Source organism: Neovison vison, chromosome 2, assembly GCF_020171115.1.
Source record: "Neovison vison isolate M4711 chromosome 2, ASM_NN_V1, whole genome shotgun sequence".
Taxonomy (NCBI): domain Eukaryota; kingdom Metazoa; phylum Chordata; class Mammalia; order Carnivora; family Mustelidae; genus Neogale; species Neogale vison.
Genome location: NC_058092.1, coordinates 92,254,015 through 92,278,977, shown reverse-complemented (window position 1 = coordinate 92,278,977; position 24,963 = coordinate 92,254,015). Strand labels below are relative to the sequence as shown.

At 37.2% G+C, this 24,963-nt stretch overlaps 1 protein-coding gene across 1 annotated transcript in view; it reads left to right on the top strand.

Moving 5' to 3' along the window:
- The window catches only part of VAV3 (vav guanine nucleotide exchange factor 3), a 364,578-nt gene that overhangs the window by 275,972 nt on the left and 63,643 nt on the right, over positions 1 to 24,963 (top strand). The window contains exon 20 of the mRNA XM_044238799.1: positions 20,672 to 20,808. Coding sequence (XP_044094734.1) covers positions 20,672 to 20,808 — 137 coding nt within the window. The remainder of the gene's footprint in view (positions 1 to 20,671; positions 20,809 to 24,963) is intronic.

Sequence of the window (24,963 nt, the reverse complement as noted above, 5' to 3'; positions counted from 1 at the left end):
ATATATAACATGTATATCTATGTGCATGTACACACACATTTTGGAGGTTATGAAGGTGGTTTGCTATTGAGGTCAGCAGTCCTGTTTTTATTAAATGCTTGCTTTTCAGTTTAACATATATAAACAATGAAAAGCATTGTATTTGAATATTGGTAATTCTACACTAACTTTGTTAATATATTTCTCAGACTGCAAGAACAATGAATAAAAGATTCTAAGCCCACAGCAGTATAGAACAAAGGCATGTTTATAAAGTGATATTTTGATAGTTTTGCAAGAATCTTCAAGTGAAAATCATTTGTCTCTAATATCAACCACTCAGAACCAAATTGAAACAATAGGAGTTTCATTTAGGATCTATAATAGCTGCAGTAGAATATGACTATAACACTATTTGCTGGAATTATAGAGGGGAATTTGCTGGTACAGAAAGGCAAGACAATCAAATTTTTCAGCAGGGGTAAAATACTAGCAAACTCCCCATTTTGAAAATTGACATTTTTTTTGAAGCTCTGACCACTTTATTGGCAATTATCTCAAATCGTGATGCATGTAATTCTGCCTATAACCTTCTTCTAACTTTTTAATATGTTTGGTGAAGGAGGAATTTATACAGTCATGTTTTTGTACTATTCTTATTTACCTATATTTCAAATACCTAGAGAAACTTTAAGCTTAGAAAGATAAGAAAAGACCCATAGATATTTTCAAAGCCCCTCCAGTGCAACCTATGCATATTTATTTTGTTAAGAGTAATTTTTTTCCCACCAGAAATACTTGATTTAGGACAGTGCATTTTTCAACTTCTTTATTGTAAAAAGTTTTTTGATAACCCACATTCACCCAAGACTGTTCAACAATCTAACAGTTCATATATTAAAATTCTATTTGAACATTGACAAATAGAAAGCATATTTTAAAAGTCATTGCATAAACTTTGGATTGGGTTTCCAATGGAGTCTAACCAACCGGATGAACTCTAGTAACTCATATCTCGATTATAAATGCATGCCTTGGTTCATACGATTGTTACCACAGATGTCTTTAAAACAGAAATTCCTCAGCATATTTGAAATATAATTAGGTTTATAAAGAGCAATAATTGAAAAACCTGGGGAAGCTTCAGCAGGGCAAAGCCATCCCTGGTAGCCTGGGAGGCAGGTGTACATGTCATTCCTATGAATGGTGGGAGTCTCCCTCAGTGTTGGGGAATTCTTGCTTTCTCACCAACACCCACCCCATTCTGACAGTGCTTTTGACTGACAGTGTTTTTAACAGCAGTTATTTAGAAGTTGAACCTTTTAGCTTCATTTCCTTGCCCATTACTTATGTGACTAATATGTCTTTTTCTACCCATCAGGCACGCGGAGAATATGCTTCTGTTAGCATTTTGTCCAAAGCACAGTATATCACAGAGCTGCCATTTGGTTACTAAATGTTCTAGCTAAAACAATTGTCAGTCTGGTTGATTTGGGACATAGGAGACTTTAAGACCGGTGTCCTTGAATAAACCCCTTCAACTCTGTGTTTTTACTAAAGTAGGAAAGCTAACTATTGGACCTTGAAACACTGATCATTGAGGAACAGCAGCTTTTGGGCTCTAGAAAGCTCTGACATAACTTAGGCCCCAGCGACCTCACTGTTTCTACTCCACGCACAGCACTTTTTTCCTCCTATAGAAATTCTTTAAGAATTTTAAAAATCTTTAAGAAAGCCAAATTGAGCAGAGTAAGAACTGAGAAGGTATTTATCTATGCATATTTTTGAACTACTCTAAGTTCCAGCCTTAGCTGTGACCTTTTTATAAAAAAAAAATGCTTTAATGTATGATTTTAATTGGAGAAAGGACTAGATGCATTCATAATGATAATTTTTGGGAATATAAATTTGTTGACAATCTTATTTTGCAAAGTGGATTCAGTGCTGGGAAGAAACATACCAACTCATTTTATTTTTTAAAATGACATGATCAGGGGTGCCTGGGTGACTCAATGGGTTAAAGCCTCTGCCTTCAGCTCGGGTCGTGATCTCGGGGTCCTGGGATCGAGCCCCGCGTCGGGCTCCCTGCTCACTGGAGAGTCTGCTTCCCTTCTTCTCTCTTTGCCTGCCTCCCTGCCTGCTTGTAATCTCTGTCAAATAAATAAATAAAATCTTTAAAAATAAATAAATAAAATAAAATAACATAATCACATTAAGTATAGTGCTCTGGTTTTAAAATTTCAGGTCTATAACATGTAAGTAGTTGCTCACATTATTAATTAAAATTTCATTTGCTTTCAAAGCTGTTTAATTTTTTGCTTACAGGCACATAATGACTTGAAAACCTAACCAATTACTGTTCATTTAGGAGAGAAAAATACTCCCAACCAGTCTAGAGTGCCAACTCTATTTTTCTTGGCAGATACAGTTGGAGAAATTGGTTATTACTGAGTTCCAGAATATGTTAGGTAGAGATTATGATACAGTTGTCACGATCTGTGTTCTGAGGCTTTATAGTCTAAAGCCAGGGTGCCTGTGTGGCTCAGATGGTTAAGTGCCTGCCTTCAGCTCAGGTCATGATCCCGGGGTCCGAGGATTGAGCCCCGCATCGGGTTCCCTGCTCAGAGGGAAGCCTGCTTCTCCCTCTTCCACTCCCCCTGCTTGTGTTCCCTCTCTTGCTGTCTCTCTGTCAAATAAATAAATAAATTCTTTAAAAAAAAAAGAAAGAAGGGCTGTGTTTACAAAGAATGGGGGAGGGGAAGAGGAGCCAATCCTCAGTTGAAATAGAGAATTTGGTAATACGTATATATACAAAATGGCCCCAATTGCCATTATAGTTGTACAAGCAGAATTAGTCAAGAAATATGTTTTAAGTTTTTAAAATTATTTTTAAAATTAATTTTTAGTGGTGAACATTCACACAGACTTTCATGCATTCAACCCATGCACCATACCAAGAACAAAGAGCAGAATAATTTGTGGTCCCTGACCTTGGGAAGTTTATATTTATGTGGGGAGGAAACATAATAATACACAATTTATATTCAACCAATTCTGTAATAGTTATTCAGAGGGCGACGGAAACACCGTGGAACCAGGGGGAGTATCTCCAGGCAGAGGAACCTCCAACCAGCATTTTTCAGGGCCTTGCGGGTCCTGGCATGGGAAAGTGTCTTCCCAAAGGAAGGGTGGCTTTTTCTTTGTACAGAAGTGTCTGCCACGCTCACTCAGAGGGGGTGCTCATTCTAAGTCACAAAGAGGTGAAGTACTGACTAGAGGCAGCCCTGGGGGCTGGCGATTTGGAATGGCGCATTAGGAGAGCACTGGGTTGTGCTTGTGTTTATGATCAGGACAAGGAGTTTGAGACTTCATTTTGTAGGCAACCACGGTGTTATTGAAGGGTTTTGTTCAGCAACAACAACTAAAACGTTGATTAAAGAATCTTACAAAAGAAACGTAGGTTCCCTATACAAATTAGAACACTTAGGTAAGCAACAGGTTCTCATAATTGTACAAACCTGATGTAACTACTATTAATATGACATGTCTTCACAGACTTTTTTCTCTGCTTCTGTGTGCTTTTTGTTTTTAAACATAATTGAGGTGGTCTTGCATATACTACTGTTTTGTAACATGCTTTTTCCTCCTCAGCAATTAATTTGAACATAATTCTGTATCTCTAGTCTTCCATGACATTATTTTTAAATTTCAGCTTGCTCTTCAATTGTAAAGATGTACCCTAGATTTAATTTAACCAATTCCCTACTGCTATTCATTTAGATTGTTTTCAGGTTTTTCATATCATAAACTGTATTGAAATGAATGTTTGAAAGATAATCCTAATTATGTTTTAGAAATCAACTTTTTGTTGTTATTTAAAATTCCATGAATGTTTATAATTTTAATAAGAATAGTTTTTAAAGTCTCATTTCTTATAGAAAAAAAATTTTTATGTACATCACATCACATAGCCATAGTCACGCTGACAAGTTCTTTTAGTAACACTGTTTTTCTCGACATTGTAAGTGCCTCCCCTGAACCCTTGAGGAGATTGTTTTCTTGCTTTGTGTTTCCATAGCACTTACAATTTTTCTATCATACAACTCCTAATGCTTTATTATAATTGCCTGTATAACTTTGTCTCTGTCAGTTTCCAAGTTTTGTGAGGGCAAGGACATACCTATCTTGTTTATTACTTCCATTCTGAGCACAAAGTTAAGAATTTAGAAAAAAAATTTTTTTTTAAATAATAAATACGGAGATAAATGGGTATCTTAGAAAAAGATGAACAAACAGAAGCTGAAATCCAAAATACCAACAAATAAATTATCTCCTAGGGTCCTCTTTACTTTGTAGCCATAGTGAATGATGAGTTTCATAAAGGAGGAAATAGGATGTAAAGTGAGAGCTGGCCTGTGTTTAAGAGGGAAGCTGGAAGGCTGGCAGTCGTTATGGTGGCCTGATGTGTCTTTGTGTCTTTCTGTGAAGAGAGAGATGGATGGCTAGAAAAACTGGTACAGGAGTTAATTTCTTTTCTATTTACCTTGTTTCAAAATTAAGGGAGCTAAATCTTAAAATGCCTTCCCTCCTGTGATAATCAAGATGAAAATAACAATTCTACAACTCAGCCCAGCAAAAAAAGAGATCTCCAAGCTTAGTACCTTGACAGGGGTGTTCACCATCAATGCTGTCGTGTGAGGAATAGCTACGTGGAAAAGGTCTGCAAAGAAGGGAATTCCCCTTTCTAAGCATTGCGGAGTTCGACATGCCCGGAACTTAAAGTGAAAAATGTGGAGAGGGGAAATTCACGATGAATCAGATTATCTACTGGAATACTTTTTAGATGCCGAAGAATTTTAATTTCAGTTGTAAGAGAATTTTTTTCCCTCTTATATAGGCATGTTTTAGAAGCTTTCTTTTGTGTAGAGGTCAGGGAAAGAAAATAGAACGGTTGCCTTTTTGCATTTAGTATTCTGACTATTTGTCCATTCAGATGGTGAAGATGGGCCATGAGAAAGGTCTAGTTTAACCCTCCCCACTCTTTTGTTTGTTTCTCATTGGAGCCTTTATAGGGCAACAGATTTTACAGAAAACTCTTTATGTTTTAACTCATATGTGAGAAGAAACCCTTCAACAGAAAACAGCCAGGTAGTCCTGTATCCCTAAGACCTAATATAGAAGCTGATACATAGCTCCTTTACGAGGATTTCCTTAACAAATATGATTCAACTGGGCTAGAGGTCTAAATATTCCCAGAATGTTATATAAAAACAAAATATTTTTGTATCTATGTACTTACATGTAGTTATATTTACATAAATGCGTAAGCCCTTCCTCGAGCAGCTGTATTATCTGTCTCCTGACAGAAGAAACTTCTGCCTCCCAAGTGGGTTTTTGTTTTTTAATTGGTTTTATGAAGAGCTGGCATCTGTAGGATGCTTGGAAGTGTAAGTGGTTCTTTTTGACAGGAACCTCTGTAGCCATTTCTTTACAAAAGTGAATTTCTTTGAATTTATCTAATCTACTTCCTATGTATAGCTTTGTGAAATAACAAGCCTTTTCATCTCTAGCTATATGTTTTATAATAGTATTTTCTATATTTACATGTTAGTAACTTTATTGAGACCATTTACTTGAAGAAGAATGTGTTTTCCATTAAGAAGATATATTGAAGTATTGTGCCCAGTAGGAAAATTGAGGCAAAATGATCTTTAACGAAACGCTCACATCCTCATATAGATTGTACACAGAAATGAAACCTAGCATCCTAGCTGTAGCATCTCTAGTTCTTTTTCCCCCCGTTAGACTGCATTAAGAGCAATTAGCGATTTCTATTGTGTGATTGTACTAAGAAACTGAGTACTGAGGTTGTTGGGCATACATTTTCATTAGTACCTGTGAAGCACCTGGATATATCAAGAATAACAAACTGCCTTTTAATTTTCAGCTGTTTCATGTTTATACTTAACACACTTACACTTTCATCATAAGATGTATTGTATGAATCACATGAAAATTCTGTCACAGTATTTGCATTGAATCATGTGTTTTGCTGTACCTCTTGTAGCTCTGTGGAACTTCAGATGACCTCTGTGGAGGTGTCATACTGGTATCAAAAGTAATATGTTCAAGGTTATATGAACCGCTGTGGTGTCTAAGAGAATATATACCCAGAGGCAAGTCTCAGGACAAAATGTCAAGAAGGATTAAGTCCCTGTGTATAACAATTCTTTCTTGGCTGCCCTCTTCTATAACACTCATTATTACCTGAGAGAACCAGAAAGGGAAAGTACAGAGAACATAGGTTTATGAAATTTGAAATTCTGCTTAAAAATATATATATATATATTTTTAGGTCACGACTTTATAGATGTGGGATTTGCTCATAGATGTCACTGTGTACCATTATTGACCTCACCTTTGTTAAATGGTTTTGTTTCATAAACCGAAGTCTTACTTTAATTATTCAAGGAATGGAAATGATCATCTCTCCTGCAAAGTGTGTGATAGGTTATGCTGAGGCTGAGGTGAGGTACGCAGGAGTAACAGGGACTCGTTTTCTGCTCTCTGGGGACCCTTGCGGAGAGTGTTATTGAAGGCACAGATGGCCAGAGACACAGAGGAGAAGCAGCTCTGCAGCCAGCACAGGGGGTTAAGCTAATTTCTATCTGAAAGGAACTCCCATTCATCAGGAGCTCAGCACTTGGCGCCTGCATTCATTACCTAGTATTCAACAAATCCAGACATTGTCTAATGATGGAGATCTAAATAAAGTTCAGAGCAGCAGCAGCACTGTTTCAGTGCATAGCAAGTTGTGTTTGCTAATTTACGGTCACTGGAAATACGCTTTCTTCTGGGTTCCTTCTAGCCTTCATCATTATACAGGATAAACTGCTCATTAAAGGCATTTGAAACTCTTCAAAGTAGTACATCACTAGATAAAGAAGCTTTGTATAAAATCTAAAAATACATCTGTGAAACATTTCAAACATATCAAAAATATGTTAGATGCAGATATGTTTATTATTAAGAGTAGTCAAAGGCAGAAGATTTAGGCAATCTGAAGAAACAAGAGTCAATAGATGGTAACATTTTGTTTGTTAGGTCCTGTTCAAAAATCTCCTGTTTCCTTAAATCTTAAACAGTGTTTAGCAGTATTGATTTACAATATTTTGCCAACATAGAGAGTATAGATGGCCATTTCATTGTTTTAATTTCTCTCCCCAAAGTAACTATCTGACAATGAGCACCTATTTTAATGGGGACAAATTTATTGGTCTTCAGTTTGTTCTCTATTGTTAAGAGTCATTTATGACTTGTTTCCCTCTCTCTTTTCTTTTGCCCCTTCCCATACGTTCCCCTGTTTTCTTTCTTTCTTTTTTTTTTTAAAGATTTTATTTATTTATTTGACAGACAGAGATCACAAGTAGGCAGAGAGGCAGGCAGAGAGAGAGAGGAGGAAGCAGGCTCCCTGCTGAGCAGAGAGCCCGATGTGGGGCTCGATCCCAGGACCCTGAGATCATGACGTGAGCCGACTGAGCCACCCAGGCGCTCCCCCCCTGCCCCATTTTCTTTCTTAAGTTCCATGTATGAGTGAGATCATATGGTATTTATCTTCTTCTGGCTGACTTATTTCACTTAGCATAATACACTTTAACTCCATCCACATTGTTGCAAATGGCCACATTTCATGCTTTTTTGATGGCTGAATAATATTCCATTTTATATATGTAAATATCTCACATCTTTATCCATTTGCATTTATATTTATTTTAAAATTAATACCCAGCATTCATAAAGTTAAAGATTCTCTTGAAAATTAAATCATTCCTTGTTACCAGGTTTTAACGACATGCCAAGCACTGTGCTTGAGGTTAATAAAACAAAGATGAATGATTTAGACCGTGTCTACTCTAAAGATAAAAATAATTCTTTGAGGATTTTGTAATGAATAAAATATAGTTTTCTATATAGAGATAAGAAGTTTTTACAAGAAAAAAAGAAAAGGATCTCTACTGTCACAAATTCTATTTCCTAGCTTCAAAACACAAACCAGGACATCCTTACTGTTGGAACTTGAAATCAAATTCTGTAACTAGGTTTTCAAAAGAGTTATAGCTCCAAGGGAGATGGAAACAGGGACTTCGACAAATGTTTATTGAATTTATTGCACAGAATTACTAATTTATGTTGCCCCGCAGAGCCGATGCCCATATATAGATTTCTTTTCTGCACAGGGTTATGCCGCTTATTGCCATACTTGAGCTCAACCAGACCTCTTTGCTCTGACTTCGTTAATATTAGGTACTCAATGCATGTATATTGAAATAATTATTTTGGTACATATTAGGTACAACCATAGAAAATTGCCCTTTGCACTTAAAAAATACTCAACAGCAGCCAGTTCCTATGGTCCAACCCAGGATATATCACATTTCTATGATGAGATAAAAACCAAGATATTGGCAAGGAAAGAGACTTTTTTTTTTTTTTAAGATTTTTATTTATGTGACAGAAGTAGAGAGATCACAAGTAGGCAGAGCAACAGGCAGAGGGGAAGCAGGCTACCCCTGCTACCCACTAACGGTAGTGATTTATTCATTAAGATCTGAAATAATCATGTATAACCTTACCATAATCTTCCCTTATCTTTCCTGATCAACCCAGAGGGGAGCAGGATCCCAATGTGGGGCTCGATCCCAGGACCCTGAGATCATGACCTGGGCTGAAGGCAGAGGCTTAACCCACTGAGCCACCCAGGAGCCCCAGAAAGAGACATTTTATTCATTGTCTAGAGGAGTTTGTCTTAATTAAGGAGCAAGAAATGTATAAATGAAATGATCAGACTCCATCCAAGAACTCAGGAGAAGATCATTTTTAGGGTCAGCTGTTTTTCCTGGTGTATAAAGTTAGTGAGGAATCAGTGGTTTGGTTTTAAAATTAAGTGTGCTATTAGTAAATTATATGTTATATTCAGGTGTTTTTGTAGACTGTAATTACATGTGAACTTTGTGTTAAGTGTTACTGATTGAGAAGTAAGGCAAAAAAATTCTATTTTAGTATATTTTCTGTGCATAATCCTGTTTTAACCAGTGTAATGCTTCTGGATGATTCATAACTTCTTGGTACAATTTCTTAATATTTTAACATTTGTAGTTTTCTTTGTAGTCTACACTCTACATTTTAATAATTACCACTTTTATATTTTTTATTATATCTTTAGGATGTGAGTTCCATTTCATTTTTATTATTTTTCAGATGATTGGAAGCAACTGTGTGTCTAACCATTTAAATAGCTTATTATGCTAAATTTAACAAGTTGAAACCATAACAATTCTGATACTTAGGTTGGTGACAGAAGCTTTTTGTTTAGATAAAAAAGATAGGAAGCTAAAAATTCAAGGAGAGAATAAGACTAACCTTAAGGAAAATAAGACCAGGAAAAAAAAAGAAAAAGACCAGGTAGAGAATAGTATTGAACTGATAGGAGAAGGAGGAAAAAAAATGAAGAGCTGGAAGGGCAAAACACACACACACACACACACCCACACTCCCTGAAGTCAGTATATTCTACCTAGATTTCCAAATATCTTACATTGAAAGATTGTAAAAGACAAAATCTTATAGGCAAATATCTTAATTTTTTAGTATTCCTAATCAAATTATTGGGTGGAGGTGAAATATACATTCACAGTATGATAATCCCAAGGCTGTAGAGGTTTTGAAGTGAAATCTCTGCACTTGCTATAATACTTTGATGGGTCTGTTGTTGCTTACTACATTCCCACTGGAATATTTTGAATCTGATTTTTCCCAGGTTCTGTGGGGGAACGGTAGTGATTTATTCATTAAGATCTGAAATAATCATGTATAACCTTACCATAATCTTCCCTTATCTTTCCTGATCAACCCAGGATCACACCCTTACTTAGGTGATAGATTGGTGTTAAGAAGAACATTGTTTTTGGCTTTTAACTAGTTATGTGCATTGGTGGGAAATGCACATAGTTTCATATGTAAGTGAAAATGTTTGACTAAATTATCCTAAGAACTTTCTTTTATAGATTCACTATTCATGCTAGTGTATAGTGTCCATAGTCTAGCTTCATCGGAATGCTGGTATTTCAAAAGAATACACAATACAGTGTGGTTTCTGCTATTGTTCTCTCTTCTTACTATAGATGGTATTAAGAAGGAATGTTCCTGAGATGGGGACAGTGTTTTCAGTGTATGTATGTTCTTCTATAAATATGTCGATTATTGAACTTTGGCCCCAGTGAAAAGGAATATACACAAAAATTTTACCACATTCAAATGAAGATACACAGCTAGCTGCCTCCTATGAAATATCACTGGTTTTTCAGAAATAGTTATACATTCAATTTTAAACGGATACATTTATCTACTCAATCTGCTCACATACAAATTTGTAAGATTTGTAATGAAGTGGCATCTGACTTGAATCACTTTTTCATTTCACAAAAAGGTTAAGGAGGGGGAAAAAAAATCAAGGTAACAACAGGGGAGAGACTAAACCTCAGAGCTACCTGCCAGCTGTTGGGATGGTTGTGGGTGCTGTTTGGAAGTGAACTCATGCAAGTTTTAAAGACTTAGCAGGTTGGACATTTTTCCCAGTTAATAATTTCAGTATAGTGCCATTTTATAAAGAGGAAATGACTCTCCTGCTCTTCTGTTGTCCTATTTCAGAAGTTTATTACAGAAGAATGTTTATAAGAAGGGTGAAGGGATTGTGCAATCTGTGTGCATTTTTATGTAGATCTGTTGAGTGTAGGTCTCTGATCTAAGGGCTCCTGGCCTCAAAAAAACAACAAAACAAAACAAAACAAATTGACATATTGAAGTGATGGTCCAGAGACCTTTGTTTTCTCTCAAAGTTTGCCAGTCAGTTACACCAATTACACGTGCTCTTCATTTTAACTTATAAATCAATAAACCATATCTGCAGACATCTGAATCTTTTGGGAATACAACTAAATTTGTACCCTACTACTCAAGCAAGTTTATCACAGGAAGGAGAGAGGTTGAGAGAAAAGAGAATAATAAAGAAGGTCCAGGGAAATGGAAAGATGAGACTAGAACATACTATTTTAGAAAGTATATGTTCCTTTCTTTGCCAGAACTTGTGTTATCTTATGCCAACTCAGCAATTGAGCATATACTAATGAAGTATTTTTCCCATAAATGATGCAAGTTACCTAACTTAATATTTAGGATGAATACAAATTATTAAGAGAGTCATTATTAAGGACTTTTAGGAAATATGTTCACAACTTTATACACCAGAAATTTCATTTCCTGCAAAATTTCAGTTACATGTCGCCTATTGATAGTTATAAGTAAAAACACAAATGAATACAGTTAAAAGCAAGTCAAAACTAGTTACGACGTGGTAGTTTGTCCAACAAAAACTGAACATTTTTATTATTAAAAGCTAAATTTGATTATGAAAATGTTGATTATGCAGACTTAGGCAATACAAATATATAGAACAGGAGAGGAGACGTAAGAGGTAAACAAATCACTGTATGAATTACAAATGAGTGTTCATAATATAGACTGTCTTGGGTGTATGCACTTGCTCAGGTATTTAAGCAAATACAAAAAAGGCCAGTTATGGTAAAAAAGAATATGCAAGTATGCAACTAGAACAAGACGATTGGAACATTTACAGGGGCCAGGAAATATATGGTCTGGTAGGTTTGGTCCAAGAGCTCGGATTTCATTCTCAGTGCAGTGGGAAGAATTTTAAATGGGAGAATGCTATTATAGAATTTATATTTTTAAAAAGTCAGTAGTATGGCTATGTGAAGGACAGTTGAGCATTGTAAGAGTGGATTAGGATAGGTCAGTTTGAAGGCTAATGCTTGACCCGAGAGGTAGTAATAAAGATGAAAAGAAATGGTTGACGAGAGAGCCATTTTGGAGGTGCGATCCCATGTGTGTATGCACGTGTTTGGAAAGATGGCTCCTGGGAAAGAGGAAGAGCTAACCATTTTTCTTTCTCTCTTCCAAAAGAATTCATTGAGATAGAGAATCTAATCTTTTGTCCCCAAGGTGGTCACAGTCCAGCATACATCAACTCTACATAGAAAGATGCTTCTCCCCTAGTGTGTATGTTTTGTACTGGGTAAGTAATTCTGATGCAATAAGTGGTGGTAGAGGGGTGAGTATGAGCATCTAAGGGACCGTCTGTTTCAGGCAGTTAACCCACACTTCAGAGAATGATAGTAGGTTTCTCAGCAGGAGTGCTGTGCGAGTCTCAAAGAACAAGAGGAGTAAGTCACATTGTCCCCCTCTTGGGGGTGGCATGATCTGGGTGTGCAGACAACAGCAAGTAGATGCCAGGAAGAAGACGTAGCATGTTAATGAGCACCTCTGACCTATTCAGTAGATCTCAAAATGTTCAACAGGATAGGGTGCCTGGGTGGCTCCGTCATTAAGCGTCTGCCTTTGGCTCAGCTCATGAGCCTGGGGTCCTGAGATTGAGCCCCGCATTGAACTCCCTGCTCAGTGGGGAGTCTTGCTGCTCCCTTTCCCACTCCCCCTGCTTGTGTTCCTTCTCTTGCGGTCTCTCTCTCTCTGTCAAATAAATTTAAAAAATCTTTAAAAAATTTTCAAGGGGATCTATGTGTGAAAGGAGTGATACAATAAGGTAGACCATCAAGACTACGTAGATCAGTTTTGAATTTCATTAATTGCTTTCATGCAATGTCACTGACCATTTTTCTGTCCCTTGTGTACTTCAAGCTCTTTTCAGTCTCAGTCTTCATGTTCAACTTGCCTGTTAAATCTAACCCTCCCACACCCCCTCCCAAATAATTACTTCTTTCTCCTCAGGCCTTAGGATTTCTTCTCCTAAAGAAACCTCCCACCTTCAGCCCTACCCACAACCTGGTCACTCTCTAATCCCGTACCTGTTTCTAAATGATTCCTTAGAATAGATCTATCTGGTATTACATCAGTCCATTTGTTTTTATGTTTGTTGTCTCTGCTAAAATACGAACTTTGTGAGAGAGGAACATGTCAGTCTTATTTACAGCTGCACTCCCTGTACCTAGGCCAGTATCTGCACATGGAAGATCTGTAAATATATGTTGAATAAATGAATGAACTCATTGAATAAAAAATGAAAACTAGGTTATTACAAAGTGCCTTTAACCATTTTTGCTTATATTTTGTCTTATCCTTTAGCTATCCTTAAGGACTGGACTGTTAAATGTTCAGAGTGGTTGCAAGAAAGAAACATGTTCTGTTGCTTTGGGGGCAGGGGTTTTGCTAGAATGGTAAGAAAATGGTCCAGGACATCTCCATCAGTAGTCACTCCAGGATTCAGTACTTGCCATGAAGGGGAGGATTCAACAGGCTTTATGGTATTCTTTCAGGACCAACAGTTCTGGAAACTAGTGATGCCAGTCACCTCTTGTCAGGAGTCAGAAACCATGGTTCCCTGCTGACTGGATATATCTGCGTCCTGCTTTCATGTTCTCTAGGAGCAAATACGATTGGCTTGTTTCTCACCTTCCATTGAGGACTGGCCCTTTGGACTGTCTTCTTTCAAGCCGCCTCACATGTTCAGCAGCTTTATTACAACCTTTGGCTTAATCACTAACCTCCCTGAGGTACTCAGGTGCTGTCATAATAGCAGAATGATGTGGTTTATGTGATTAAAACTTTCTGTAGAAAGAACCACATGTGGCTACTTGTCCACAGGTCTACAGAACTGTATGTGGACGTATCAGTCACTGAAAGTACTGTTGATTGTCGAGTCCAGGGCATTTTGTTCTGGTCATTGAGGAGATTTGAAGCCCTGTCTTTAGAATATACCAGTAGGATTCTCTACTTCCTCCTAGAATTCACCTAATCTTGGGGAGCACATAGTCTTTGACCACTTGAAGGAGAGTTCTACCACTTCTCCTGCTTCCCAGGATAATGCTGGACACCCAACAGGGATTCAGATGATCCCCAAACATGTAGAGGAGACCTCTTCTCTGCCACAGTCCTGGTCCCTGCAGATTCCAGACAATGATGAGCCTTCAGCCAGGAGAACTGAAGTTGGTGTATGGGGTTCTAGTTACAGTTCTGCTTCTAGCCAGCTGTTTGACCTCAGACATTTTTATTTACCACTTTGAATTTTAGTTTTATATGGTAGAAGATGAGGTGGTTCGAGTAGGTGGTAATGTTCTTACTTTGAAATCATGTGATTGTGTTCTTTTTTTCTGTCTTCAAAGAAGATGTTGCGATAGCTCACATTGTTTTTAACTGGACTCCTCACACCCCTGGGCAGGGGTCATTTTTGAGGGGTCTGACAAATGGCACATTCTTGTAGAGCTTTAATCTTACTTAAGGATTTTAGGGAAACTTTTCTTTTCACTAAAACACACATATTTGGTGGAACAGAATATTAAATTTGTGTGGATTTTAAAATAACATGTAAAATTTTGTAGTGAGTTTTATGTTTGGTAGCCTATAAAATCTTTTTAGTGAGTGGAGGGGGGTAAAAAAAATTTTTCAAAAGGTATTATATGTTTCACCCCTGATTTACTAATACTCCTGTAAGTAGTGCCAAACAGTGAGTAGTCAGTGTTATAAAGTGGAGGGACGTATCTCTGTCTGATCCTTGTTTTTATATGAGGAATGACAGTGCTATTTCCTTCATCTGATTCATCATTGTTTTTAAAAGGAAAAGTAGCCCTCTCTGGGTAAAAATTTTTGAAGCCATTGATAGGGAGTGTTCCTTTCGTGAACCATTAGTTCTTTAGACCAGTTTGTTTTCCACCAAATTGTCTGTTTCTGTTGTAACAGATGGTTTCCATTATGAGCCTCCTTTGGCTTCTCTATGAAGACCAACAAGTAAGTGGACATGCACTGCTTGGTTGGAGATGTGGTAGTCAGGGGAAGCCCAGCAGCCTAGCTACCTACCTTGCCCACGGCTCATTCTGCTCAGTCTGGTCACCAGACATGATGGTTCGATTGTAAACTTCTGTCAGGAAGAGCCCAGACATTAATGTTAAGAGGATTTAGCTGGCAAGGTGTTATTTTGCCGCAGCTTTTTCAAAAGCATGTTTGGAACCACTGGTTGTTGGTCATGAATTGCTCATGCACCCACAAAGTGTGATTTCTACACCTAGCCAGGATTTGGAAACCACACCTAGGAAACTTATAGCAACATAAAAGTAGATTTCAGGGTTCTACTAGAGACTTACAAAATACATGCCCTGAAATTTTTATTGACAGGCATATTTCGAAAAATTTCCCGCTGGACCAGAGCCTATGCCCAGTTAGTTCTATTGTGTTTGAGTTTACCTGCCTCATCAGTAGATGGTAGGCTCTTTGAGGGCAGGAAGCACGTCCTTGCTTGGTTGTCAGTCCACCATGCTCAGAACTCATGGGGTGCTCAGGGCATTGAAGGAAGGAATGAATATGTGATGCTTGTAATCAGCTTCCCAGGGTAAATCAATATATTCTCCGACATCTTGTAGAAGTAATTATTTTTTAATGTGGCTGTGTTTAGTTTTTAAATTAGGCCTCAGAGGTGAAAGGCCAGCACCTTACTGACAGCTCATTTATCTAACTCTTCTCTAAGTTATTGCCCCGGGGAAGCCCGTTGCATTAGGACAGTGATATCAGCACTGTGTATAAACACTAATCTATGTTGTGGCCATCACTCTTCTCAGAAGCCAAGTGGTTGATAGTGGTACAGTAGGCTGTTCATTGAATTTTGAGGGTTTATATGAAAATTGTTCATGTTTATATCTGGCAAACTTTTAGATAGGGTTCTGCTTAGAATTAACTTTAAAAAATTATTATTATTATTATTATTTTTAAGATTTTATTTATTTGACGGAGAGAGAGGAATCACAGAGAGGCAGAGAGGCAGGCAGAGAGAGAGAGGGGAGGAAGCAGGCTTCCCGCGGAGCAGAGAGCCTGACACGGGGCTCCATCCCAGGACCCTGGGATCATGACCTGAGCCGAAGGCAGAGGCTTTAACCCACTGAGCCACCCAGGCGCCCCTAAAAAATTATTTTTAAAAAATTTCTTGGCATGTGTCATTCTTAGTGGCATTAGATTCAAACTTGGAAGGAAATCTTGCTTCAGATCCCCTTTCACTTGCATATTGTTTTTCAAAGCTCTAGCATGCCTTGTAATTACATTGGCTTCAGTTTTATTTAACTGGAACCTGATGACTGGTACTGGAGTATAGCCATAATTTTAATATTGCCGATTCTTCAGTTTGTTAATTCATGCATAAGATGACTTGGGAAACTTGTCTGATTTAAGACTAAGTATAATGACTAGTGTGAACAAAAGTTAAAGGGCAAAACTGTCCAGAGTTATATATCAAGGATGTAGTTAGCTGCACAGCAAAGTATTTGCTGTAGGGAATGAAACAAGCTAAAATAACATTTGGCAGGAGCACTAATTAGTCTTAGCCATTTTAATTATATTCTTTTAGATAAAGATAAGTCATTATATAAAGTTTCGGGAAATTCCTACATTGCTTAACTGTACATGTTGGAATTATATATGATTTTTTGCATTTAATATCTGAAGGTAGTTGCATGATAAATTTTCAGATTTTGATGAGCAGCCCTGTAACTAAACCAGTCTATGCACTATAAAAGCTATTCTGGAGCAGAAAGAAACTGAACAATGCTTGGGTCTGTGTTACCCAAGAGGAAAGAAGCTGTTTTCTGGGATAAGTTATAATTTTATAATATAATGGAATTTATATTTTTAAAATCAGTTTTTAGAATAACTTTTGGTTATTTATTTCTGTTTGATCAGAGTTAGTGAGGAAAACTGTCATCAACTTTTGTAGATTTATAATGCTTTGCATTTTAGAATTCCTTGACATATGAATAGCTAAAGAAAAATATGAATAACTAGGGATTTTAAGCCTGAACAAATTTTGAAAGGCTAACGTATAAAAAGGAGATTTGCCACCTCCAGCATAACTCCAGATAAAAGGAGGCAGGTCAGTGGAGAGAAGTTATGCAGAGATTTTGGAGTAAATTTTAGATAGGGTTTGTTAATAAACTATACACCCCAGTGAGTTATCATTGGGGTGTAAAGTATCATGTAGTGAATGTTCTCTGCTGGACATTTTTAAAGAGAGGTTAGAACCTGTCAGGAAGAAGGAGACAAACCACAAGAGACTCACAAAACAAACTGAGGGTTGCTGGGGGTAGGAGGGTAGGGAGAGGGTGGTTGGGTTATGGACATTGGGGAGGGTATGGGCTATGGTGAGTGCTATGAAGTGTGTAAGCCTGACAATTCACAGACCTGTATCCCTAGGGCTAATAATACATTATATGTAATAAAAAATTAAAAATTTAAAATTAAAAAAAAGAACCTGTCAGGAATATTTTATAAGGAGAGAGGAAAACCTGCAGTAAATCAACACCAAATGGCTATTTGAAATATGAGGATCTGTAAATCTAATTTCTTCTCCATTCCTGATCTCATTTATGAGTGTGATGCCTGCCTGGCATTTAGACTGTGTTAACAATTATATTGATGGTTGAATGCTGACATGAAGTTTAACCCAATCTCTCTTCTTATTTAAATTGCATTTTTATCTATCCATTAATGGAAATATGTTCACCTTCTTAGCGATGTTACCATGTCTATCTGTCTTTCCCTCTCTTTCTTTCGTCTTTTTATAAAAAGGAGGAATATAAGCCATTGGGAACACCAGTATCTTAGCACTCCTATTATATATATGCAAGCACCAGCGACAAGGTCAAGGTGTCAGAATTCATTATGTCACAGTGGCCTTGCTTGATCCCTTTTATTCTTTGATCTCTGGAGCCCTATTGACCTGATGACAGATCATCCTGAAATGGGAAGTGCTGACCTATCAGAAGTAAATAGCCAGAGATTATTCTAACAAATGACTAAAAAATATAAATTCCATTATAAACTCCTAACTCATCCCACAAAAAAAAAAAAAAATCAAATAAATGCTGTATTTTGAAAGTCATTTATGGCTAAATTCAAGTAAGTGGCAATGTCTTTTTGACTATTACCTAGGCTCAACCATCACTCTTGGCAAAGAGCACACAATTCTGTTTTAGGAATGAGGTCAGCAACATACCCTATGCTAGTGTGCTTACTAGATCAACTTCCCAAATGAAGTTCATAACCAAGAAGAAAGTTACAGCAAAAGAGATACAGTGAATGAAAAATTTAACAATAAGTAAGACTAAAAAAACCAAGTCCATCATTTCAAAGACTACTGAGTTCTAAGTAAGCTTTAAGACTACTAAGGCCTCATTTCCTGATCAGAGCATATTAATATACGTAAGACTTCAAATTTTAAGTAGGGTTTTAGTAGGCTATGTGTAATGGGCATTCCATTATGTGATGGGCATTTTTTTCCATCAAAAAAGATAAATAAGGTAGCATTGTTCCATGTCTTACATTTCACAGCCTTCTTTGTCACTGGGTATGCCATATGTTAACCCCTAATTTATATATGGCTGGTGAGATGTCATTAATTTTTTTTCTCTAGACACTTTATGGTTTTTCAGCCATGTTCTTGAGAATGGACTAAGTTGGGCATGTTGACAATCACAGATTTATTGCTTCCATCAAGCACTGCTTGGTTTTGTCTCTGTGGGTCTACTGCAGGGAAGGCCAGAGTCCTTCCAGGCACTTCACTGGTCCCAGTCTTTGAGGCCACATCAGTTATTTCAGGTTTAAAAACTCTTATTCCTTGACTTCAGCCTTTATTTTAAAATTGACATAAAAACAAATTATCAAGGGAGCCTACTAATGAAATGCTTTCCTTATTCTAAGAATGGTCAACAAAACTGAGGCTAGGGGCCCCTGGGTGGCTCAGTGGGTTAAGCCTCTGCCTTCGGCTCAGGTCATGATCTCAGGGTCCTGGGATAGACAAACCCCACATTGGGCTCTCTGCTCAGCAGGGAGCCGGCTTCCCCCACTCTCTCTGCCTGCCTCTCTACCTACTTGTGATCTCTCTCGCTCTTTCAAATAAATAAATAAAATCTTTAAAAAACAATACAAAACAAAACAAAAAACCAAGGCTAACCACAACTCTGGCCCCCCAACATGGAATAACTATTGTTCGGACCAGACTAAAATTCTACTTTAGGTTGCATCCTCTTCCATCTTTGGAACTTCTAAATCAGTTGTGTGCAGGAAATATTTAGGTCTCATATAAAATAAACAACAGCAACTTGATAGAAAACATAAAATAAGCTTTTTTCTCTACTCAAGGCATATACTGTGTGTTGAGAACAAATCTGATAAACACTTGACTGAGAAGAGTTCTGTTGAGTGTTGTTTTTGGGAAAGACAATCAAGTTTGCTGTTTGTGTAAGGGCATCTGGTCGGGAAACACTCCATGAAAGATGTGGGATGAAAGTCATCCCTCCAGGGGTTCTGGGGCACAAGAACTGAAGCAAAGGGGAGATGTAGCAACTTGTAACATGCCTCAGCAGTTACAGCAGCTAAATTGGGGTGAAGGGTCCAACGTTTTTCAGTCCTCCTGCCTTCTGATGGATGAGTTGATAAGAAGGTCTTGACTAACGCTTTTCAGTTCTGCCTAATTTACAGCTCTACTTGCTTTCTTCCATCTGGGATGGTTGTTGAAAGAGGATTATGAGGACTCGATTAAATTGTTTGCAGGAGCATTTCATGTAGGTATTGAGGTCTGTGTAACCTGGACAACCTTTTCTAGGTAACTTGGACATCTAGAACTGAAGGACCACCACGCATGTTCCTACTCTATTGGGCATAGCATTTCCAGCAAGTTGCAGCTTTACCATGGTCCATCATTGGAATAAAAAAGTCTTGACATGTGTAATAAGCAATGGCTCGAGTCCCTGAATGTGCACCAAATGTCATGTTTATGAGTGTTCTCTCTTACAGGAGGGAGCATCTCACCTATAAAGGAAAAGGTGACTGTGAAGTTGTCCATTCGTGACCAGTATTGGTGTAGTTAGGCTTGGGTGCAGTTGAAGCTGTTCTCAAAAATGAAATATTGAACTGAGACCTCCATTGCACATTCTTTGAAATACAAAGAAAAAGGATGGATCTGTATTTCAAGTGTTGTTGATGCTATTGGCTTAGACATGCTCCTTTTATTGGGTCTGTTTTGCAAGCCTAAATTTGAGCCTGAAGAATTTCTCCATATAAATGTCTTAAGTATTGCGGTGGCACATCCATCACCTTTTTGCTTTTGAATTACAAAGATAACCTTAAGATATGAGCCTTATACTGGGCACTGTGATACATACACAGAAAGGGTGAGCCTCCTTAGTGATGAAATCAGCCAGTGCCCAAGAGGAAAGTAATAGGCAGAAAGGATAGAGTTGATGAAAAAATTGATTCTTTTCCATTAAACTGTACGTGATATGTTTTTTATGAAGCAGGCATCAGCTGAAAGAAATATTTTTTCAACTAAAAAGAGATTGATGGTGATCCTTTGTAAAGGATCAGGAGATAAATATGTGTCTTATTCCATTACCTTCTCAAATAATAAGAAGGTTGTAAAGCATTCCATTGTAGTTACTTCAAATGTTTACATGGCTTTGGTGCTATTAAACCTTGGTAATGTTAATGGCCTTGTTCTTACTTTAAAGTACATTCAGGCCTCACATGTCATTATTTTCTCAATTCTAAAAGTTGTGTTGCTTATTTTCAGGCTTACCAAAGATGCAGGTCATTAAGAACTATTCAGGAGTACCACTCCCAGCTCATCATGAAGGACCCCCACTGCATATCCAGGCAGGGGATACAGTCGAACTTCTGAGAGGAGATGCCCACAGTCTGTTCTGGCAGGTAATATCTCTGTCATTTGGACCATGGTTTGGTTTGGTTTTTGTTTCTACTTAATGGAAGATTTATGGCTGCTTAAAGAATAAAGCTCTTTCTTTAGAAACTGACTTCGTGCTTTCAGCTTCAGAAATTTTACATGAGGTAGGGAAAAATATTTTTTATTAGCCTTCCCATGTTTACCAATGCCAAAATGGCAGTGAACGTAAGAATGCTAAAGAAAAATAGGATCCGTGCTGTGAATCATAATTACCATTTTTATTAAAAATTCGTACTTTGCCAGAGCATTTTTTTCCAGACCTAGGACCTGTGGGTGTGATCTAATTTGCATTGCTTTAACATATTAATGGTTCATTTCAGGGGAACCACCTAATTAGCTTGCCAGTGGCCATTTCTGGCCATATTTGATTTGTGCCTACCCCCAGAAATGCTGAAGTTCTCAGAGGTGCTCTGGGCATTATTCATGAAATGTATGAAATGTGAAAAGTAAGTGAGCCTGTTGATGTTTGCTGGTGATGAAACCTCTCTTGTCCAGTAACCCTGTATTTGGTCTAAGGATTGTGTTAGGTGAGGGCAGTGTGGTATAGTGTTGAGATTTGATAAAGCTGGATGGTAGAATATTGCTGTTCACTACAGTATTCTCTATTTTCATGTGTATGTTAGAAGTATTTCCCAATAAAATTAAAGAGTTTGTTAAAATGTGTGTTGAGGGAAAAGGGCATGGGCTCAGTGGAAAGATGAGCACAGAAGTGAAATTTGGTTAGGGGCAGAGAGAGCAGGGAAGAACTGGAGATCATAATCCATTGTGTACATGCATAAATGAGAGTTATTTTGTTGACTTAAAATATTCACGGTCTGCCATTCTATTACAGATGAATGCACCTTGATGTAAATTTCTCTCCGACCACTGTAGCCAGTGCTGTGGCCAGTGGGTCTTCCAAAACTCCACTATTCCTCTTTCATACCCCACCCCTCTCATACCTCATTCTTTCCAAAAACTGAAGAGATAGAATGAACAACTGAAATTCTACCGACTCTTTAGTCTAGTCCTGCACATTCCACCCCCAAAACAAAATATACCTGCCTGTGTACCTGTAGGATTCCTCCTACTCAAGACTTCTTTTTCTTCATAGGTTTTTCAGCCCACAGTCAGCTGACTCTTGACTCCTACGTTTTCAACTCTGTTCTCTCCACTTACTTCTTTTTTGTGGCAAATAAGTATACTTAACTCCTCCCATCTTAAAATACATTAACCCAACTTTCTATCTGGCTATTTTAGTCTCCCTCTTCCAGTCTAAAGCTAAGAGAGTAGTCTGTACTTCATCTCTCCCTCCTTATGCCCTATTTATAATGTAGTCTCCGGCAGAAACTAGTACCACTTTAAAAAAAAAAAAGAAAATGTTGCGATACATAGTCCATTGCACATATTTAAAGTGTACAATTTGATAAGTTTTGACAAATGAATATACAAGTGAAATATCATTAATCAAGATGATAAAAAACAGCCCCCAAAGTTTTTGGGTGTACTGCTTTGTAATTTCTCTCTCATGCTTCTACTTGTTGCCCTTCCTCAATCCCCAGGAAAGCACTGTTCTGCTTTCAGGCTGTGAGTTTGCATTTTTCAAAATCTTATAGATACTCTATACATTAAATATAGATATTTAATGTATAGAGTACATTAAAAAAAAGAATTTTATATACCGCATCATACAGTATCTATTAGTTTTTGTATGGCTTTTTTCACTCAGCATAATTATTTTGAGATTAAACCATGTCGCTTTGTGTAACAATAGTTCTTATTTTTTAAAAAACCATTTTATTGATTGTATAATTAGAATACAAAAAGCCGTATACATTTAACGCCCGCAACTTGACAAGACTTGGAGATAAGTATAAATGCTTGAAGCCATCACCACAATGTATGCCCTAAACCTATCCTTCACTTCCAGAAGTTCTCCATGCCCTCTTCATTTATTTACTTATGTGATAGCATTTAAGATCTAGCCACTTGATGGATTTTCAAGTATATAACACAGGATTATTAAATAAGTATAATTTTAAGTATATAACTCAGGATTATTAAACACAGACTCTATGCTGTACAGTAGATCTCTAGGACTTTTTTTTTTTTTAAAGATTTTATTTATTTATTTGACACAAGAGAGAGATCACAAGTAGACAGAGAGGCAGGCAGAGGGGGAGGGGGAAGCAGGCTCCCTGCTGATCAGAGAGCCCAATGTGGGGCTCAATCCCATGACCCTGAGATCATGACCTGAGCTGAAGGCAGAGGCTTTAACCCACTGATCCACCCAGGAGCCCCGATCTCTAGGACTTATTGTGCACAATTTGAACTTTGCACTCTTGGACTAATACTGCCCCGTTTCCCCTTTATACCAGTCCCTGGCACCCACCATGCTGTTCTTTATTTCTATGCATTTGGCTATTTTAGATTCTTCACATAAGTATAGGCAAGACACAGAAGTAACCTAATGTCCCTCAGTGGGCTAATGGATAAAGAAAATACCTATATATGCGTGGATAAAGATACACATATACGGATATACAAATGGATATACAAATAAAGAAAAAATATATACACACACACAAGGGATATTATTCAGACTTCCTAAAGGAGGAAATCCTGCCATTTGCAAAAGTGTGGAAGAACTTGGAGGACATTATGCTAAATGAAAGATCTTTCTTTCTTTTCTATTATTCTATGTATAGATATAGCACAATCTGTCCTTTAGCCTGTTGATGGACTTTTAAGTTATGACCAGTTTGGGGCTATTACAAAGAAAGCTTCTGTAAACTTTCAAGTGTAAGTCTTTATATAGACATATGCTTCATTTTTAGGTAAATATTGAAAGGGAAATGGGCAGATCATATGTAAATACATGTCTAAATTTTTGAGAGATTACCAAACTGTTTTTTAAGAGATTTGACTGTTAACATTCCTACCAGCTATATTTGAGCATTCTAGGTGCTCCAATAATATCCTCACCAGCAGTGGGTGTGGTCAGTCATTTAAATTTTATCTTTTCTAGCAGATGTATAGTGGTACCTTATTGTGGCTTTGATTTGCATTTCTCTAATGACTAATGATATTGAGCATCTGTCCATGTGCTTATTTACCACCCATATACCTTCACTGATGAAGTGCTTGTTCAAACATTTTGTCAAAATTTTTTATGGGCTGTGTGTTTTCTTATTATTGAGTTTTGAGAGTTCTGCATATATTTTAGATACAAGTTCTTTACTTTTTTAAAAGATTTTTATTTATTTATTTAGAGAGAGAACACATGCAAGTAGGGAAACAGTGGGAGAGGGAAAGAATCTCAAGCAGACTCCCACTAAATCCAGAGCTCAATAAGGACTTGATCTCACAACCCTGAGATCTTGACCTGAGCCAAAATCAAGAGTCAGACACTTAAATGACTGAGTGACCCAGGTGCCCCCTTAGATCTTAATAAAATATGATTTCCCTTTATTTTCTCCTAGCTTGTTGCCTGACTTTTTATTATCTTACTAATGGTGTATATATAACAGAAGTTTTTACTTTGATATATTGAAAGTAAAAAAAGTTTGTTAATTTGTTACATTAAGGATCGTGCCTATTGGGCATTGCATTTAAGAAATAGTTGCCTATCCAAGGATATAAAGATATTCTCTTCTAGAAGTTTTATAGCTTTAGGCTTTAAATTTAGGCTTATAGTCTATTTTGAGGTATTTTTGAATATGTGTTCATTTTTTTTTTTCAAAAATGGTGTTCATTTTTTTTTTTTTGCATATGGAGATCCTTGTGTTCCAGCACCATATGTTGAAAAGATACTCATTTCTCCACGGGATTGCCTCTTCACTTTTGTAGAAAATCAGTTGTCTGTTTATGTGTTGGTATGTTTCTGGATTCTGTATTCAGTTCCATGGATGTCTCTCCATATTTAAACTAATACAATGCTATTTTGATTGTTGCAACAAATTAATGTCTTAAAATCAAACAGTGTTTATTCCCAGATTTTTTCTTTTGAAAGGTGTTTTGGCTCTTCTAGGTGCTTTGTATTTTCTATGAATTTTGGAGACATCTTATCTCACCAATAGAAGGTTGCTGCAGTTTTTATTGGGATTGTGTTCAATTATAGATCACTATGAGAAAACTGACAT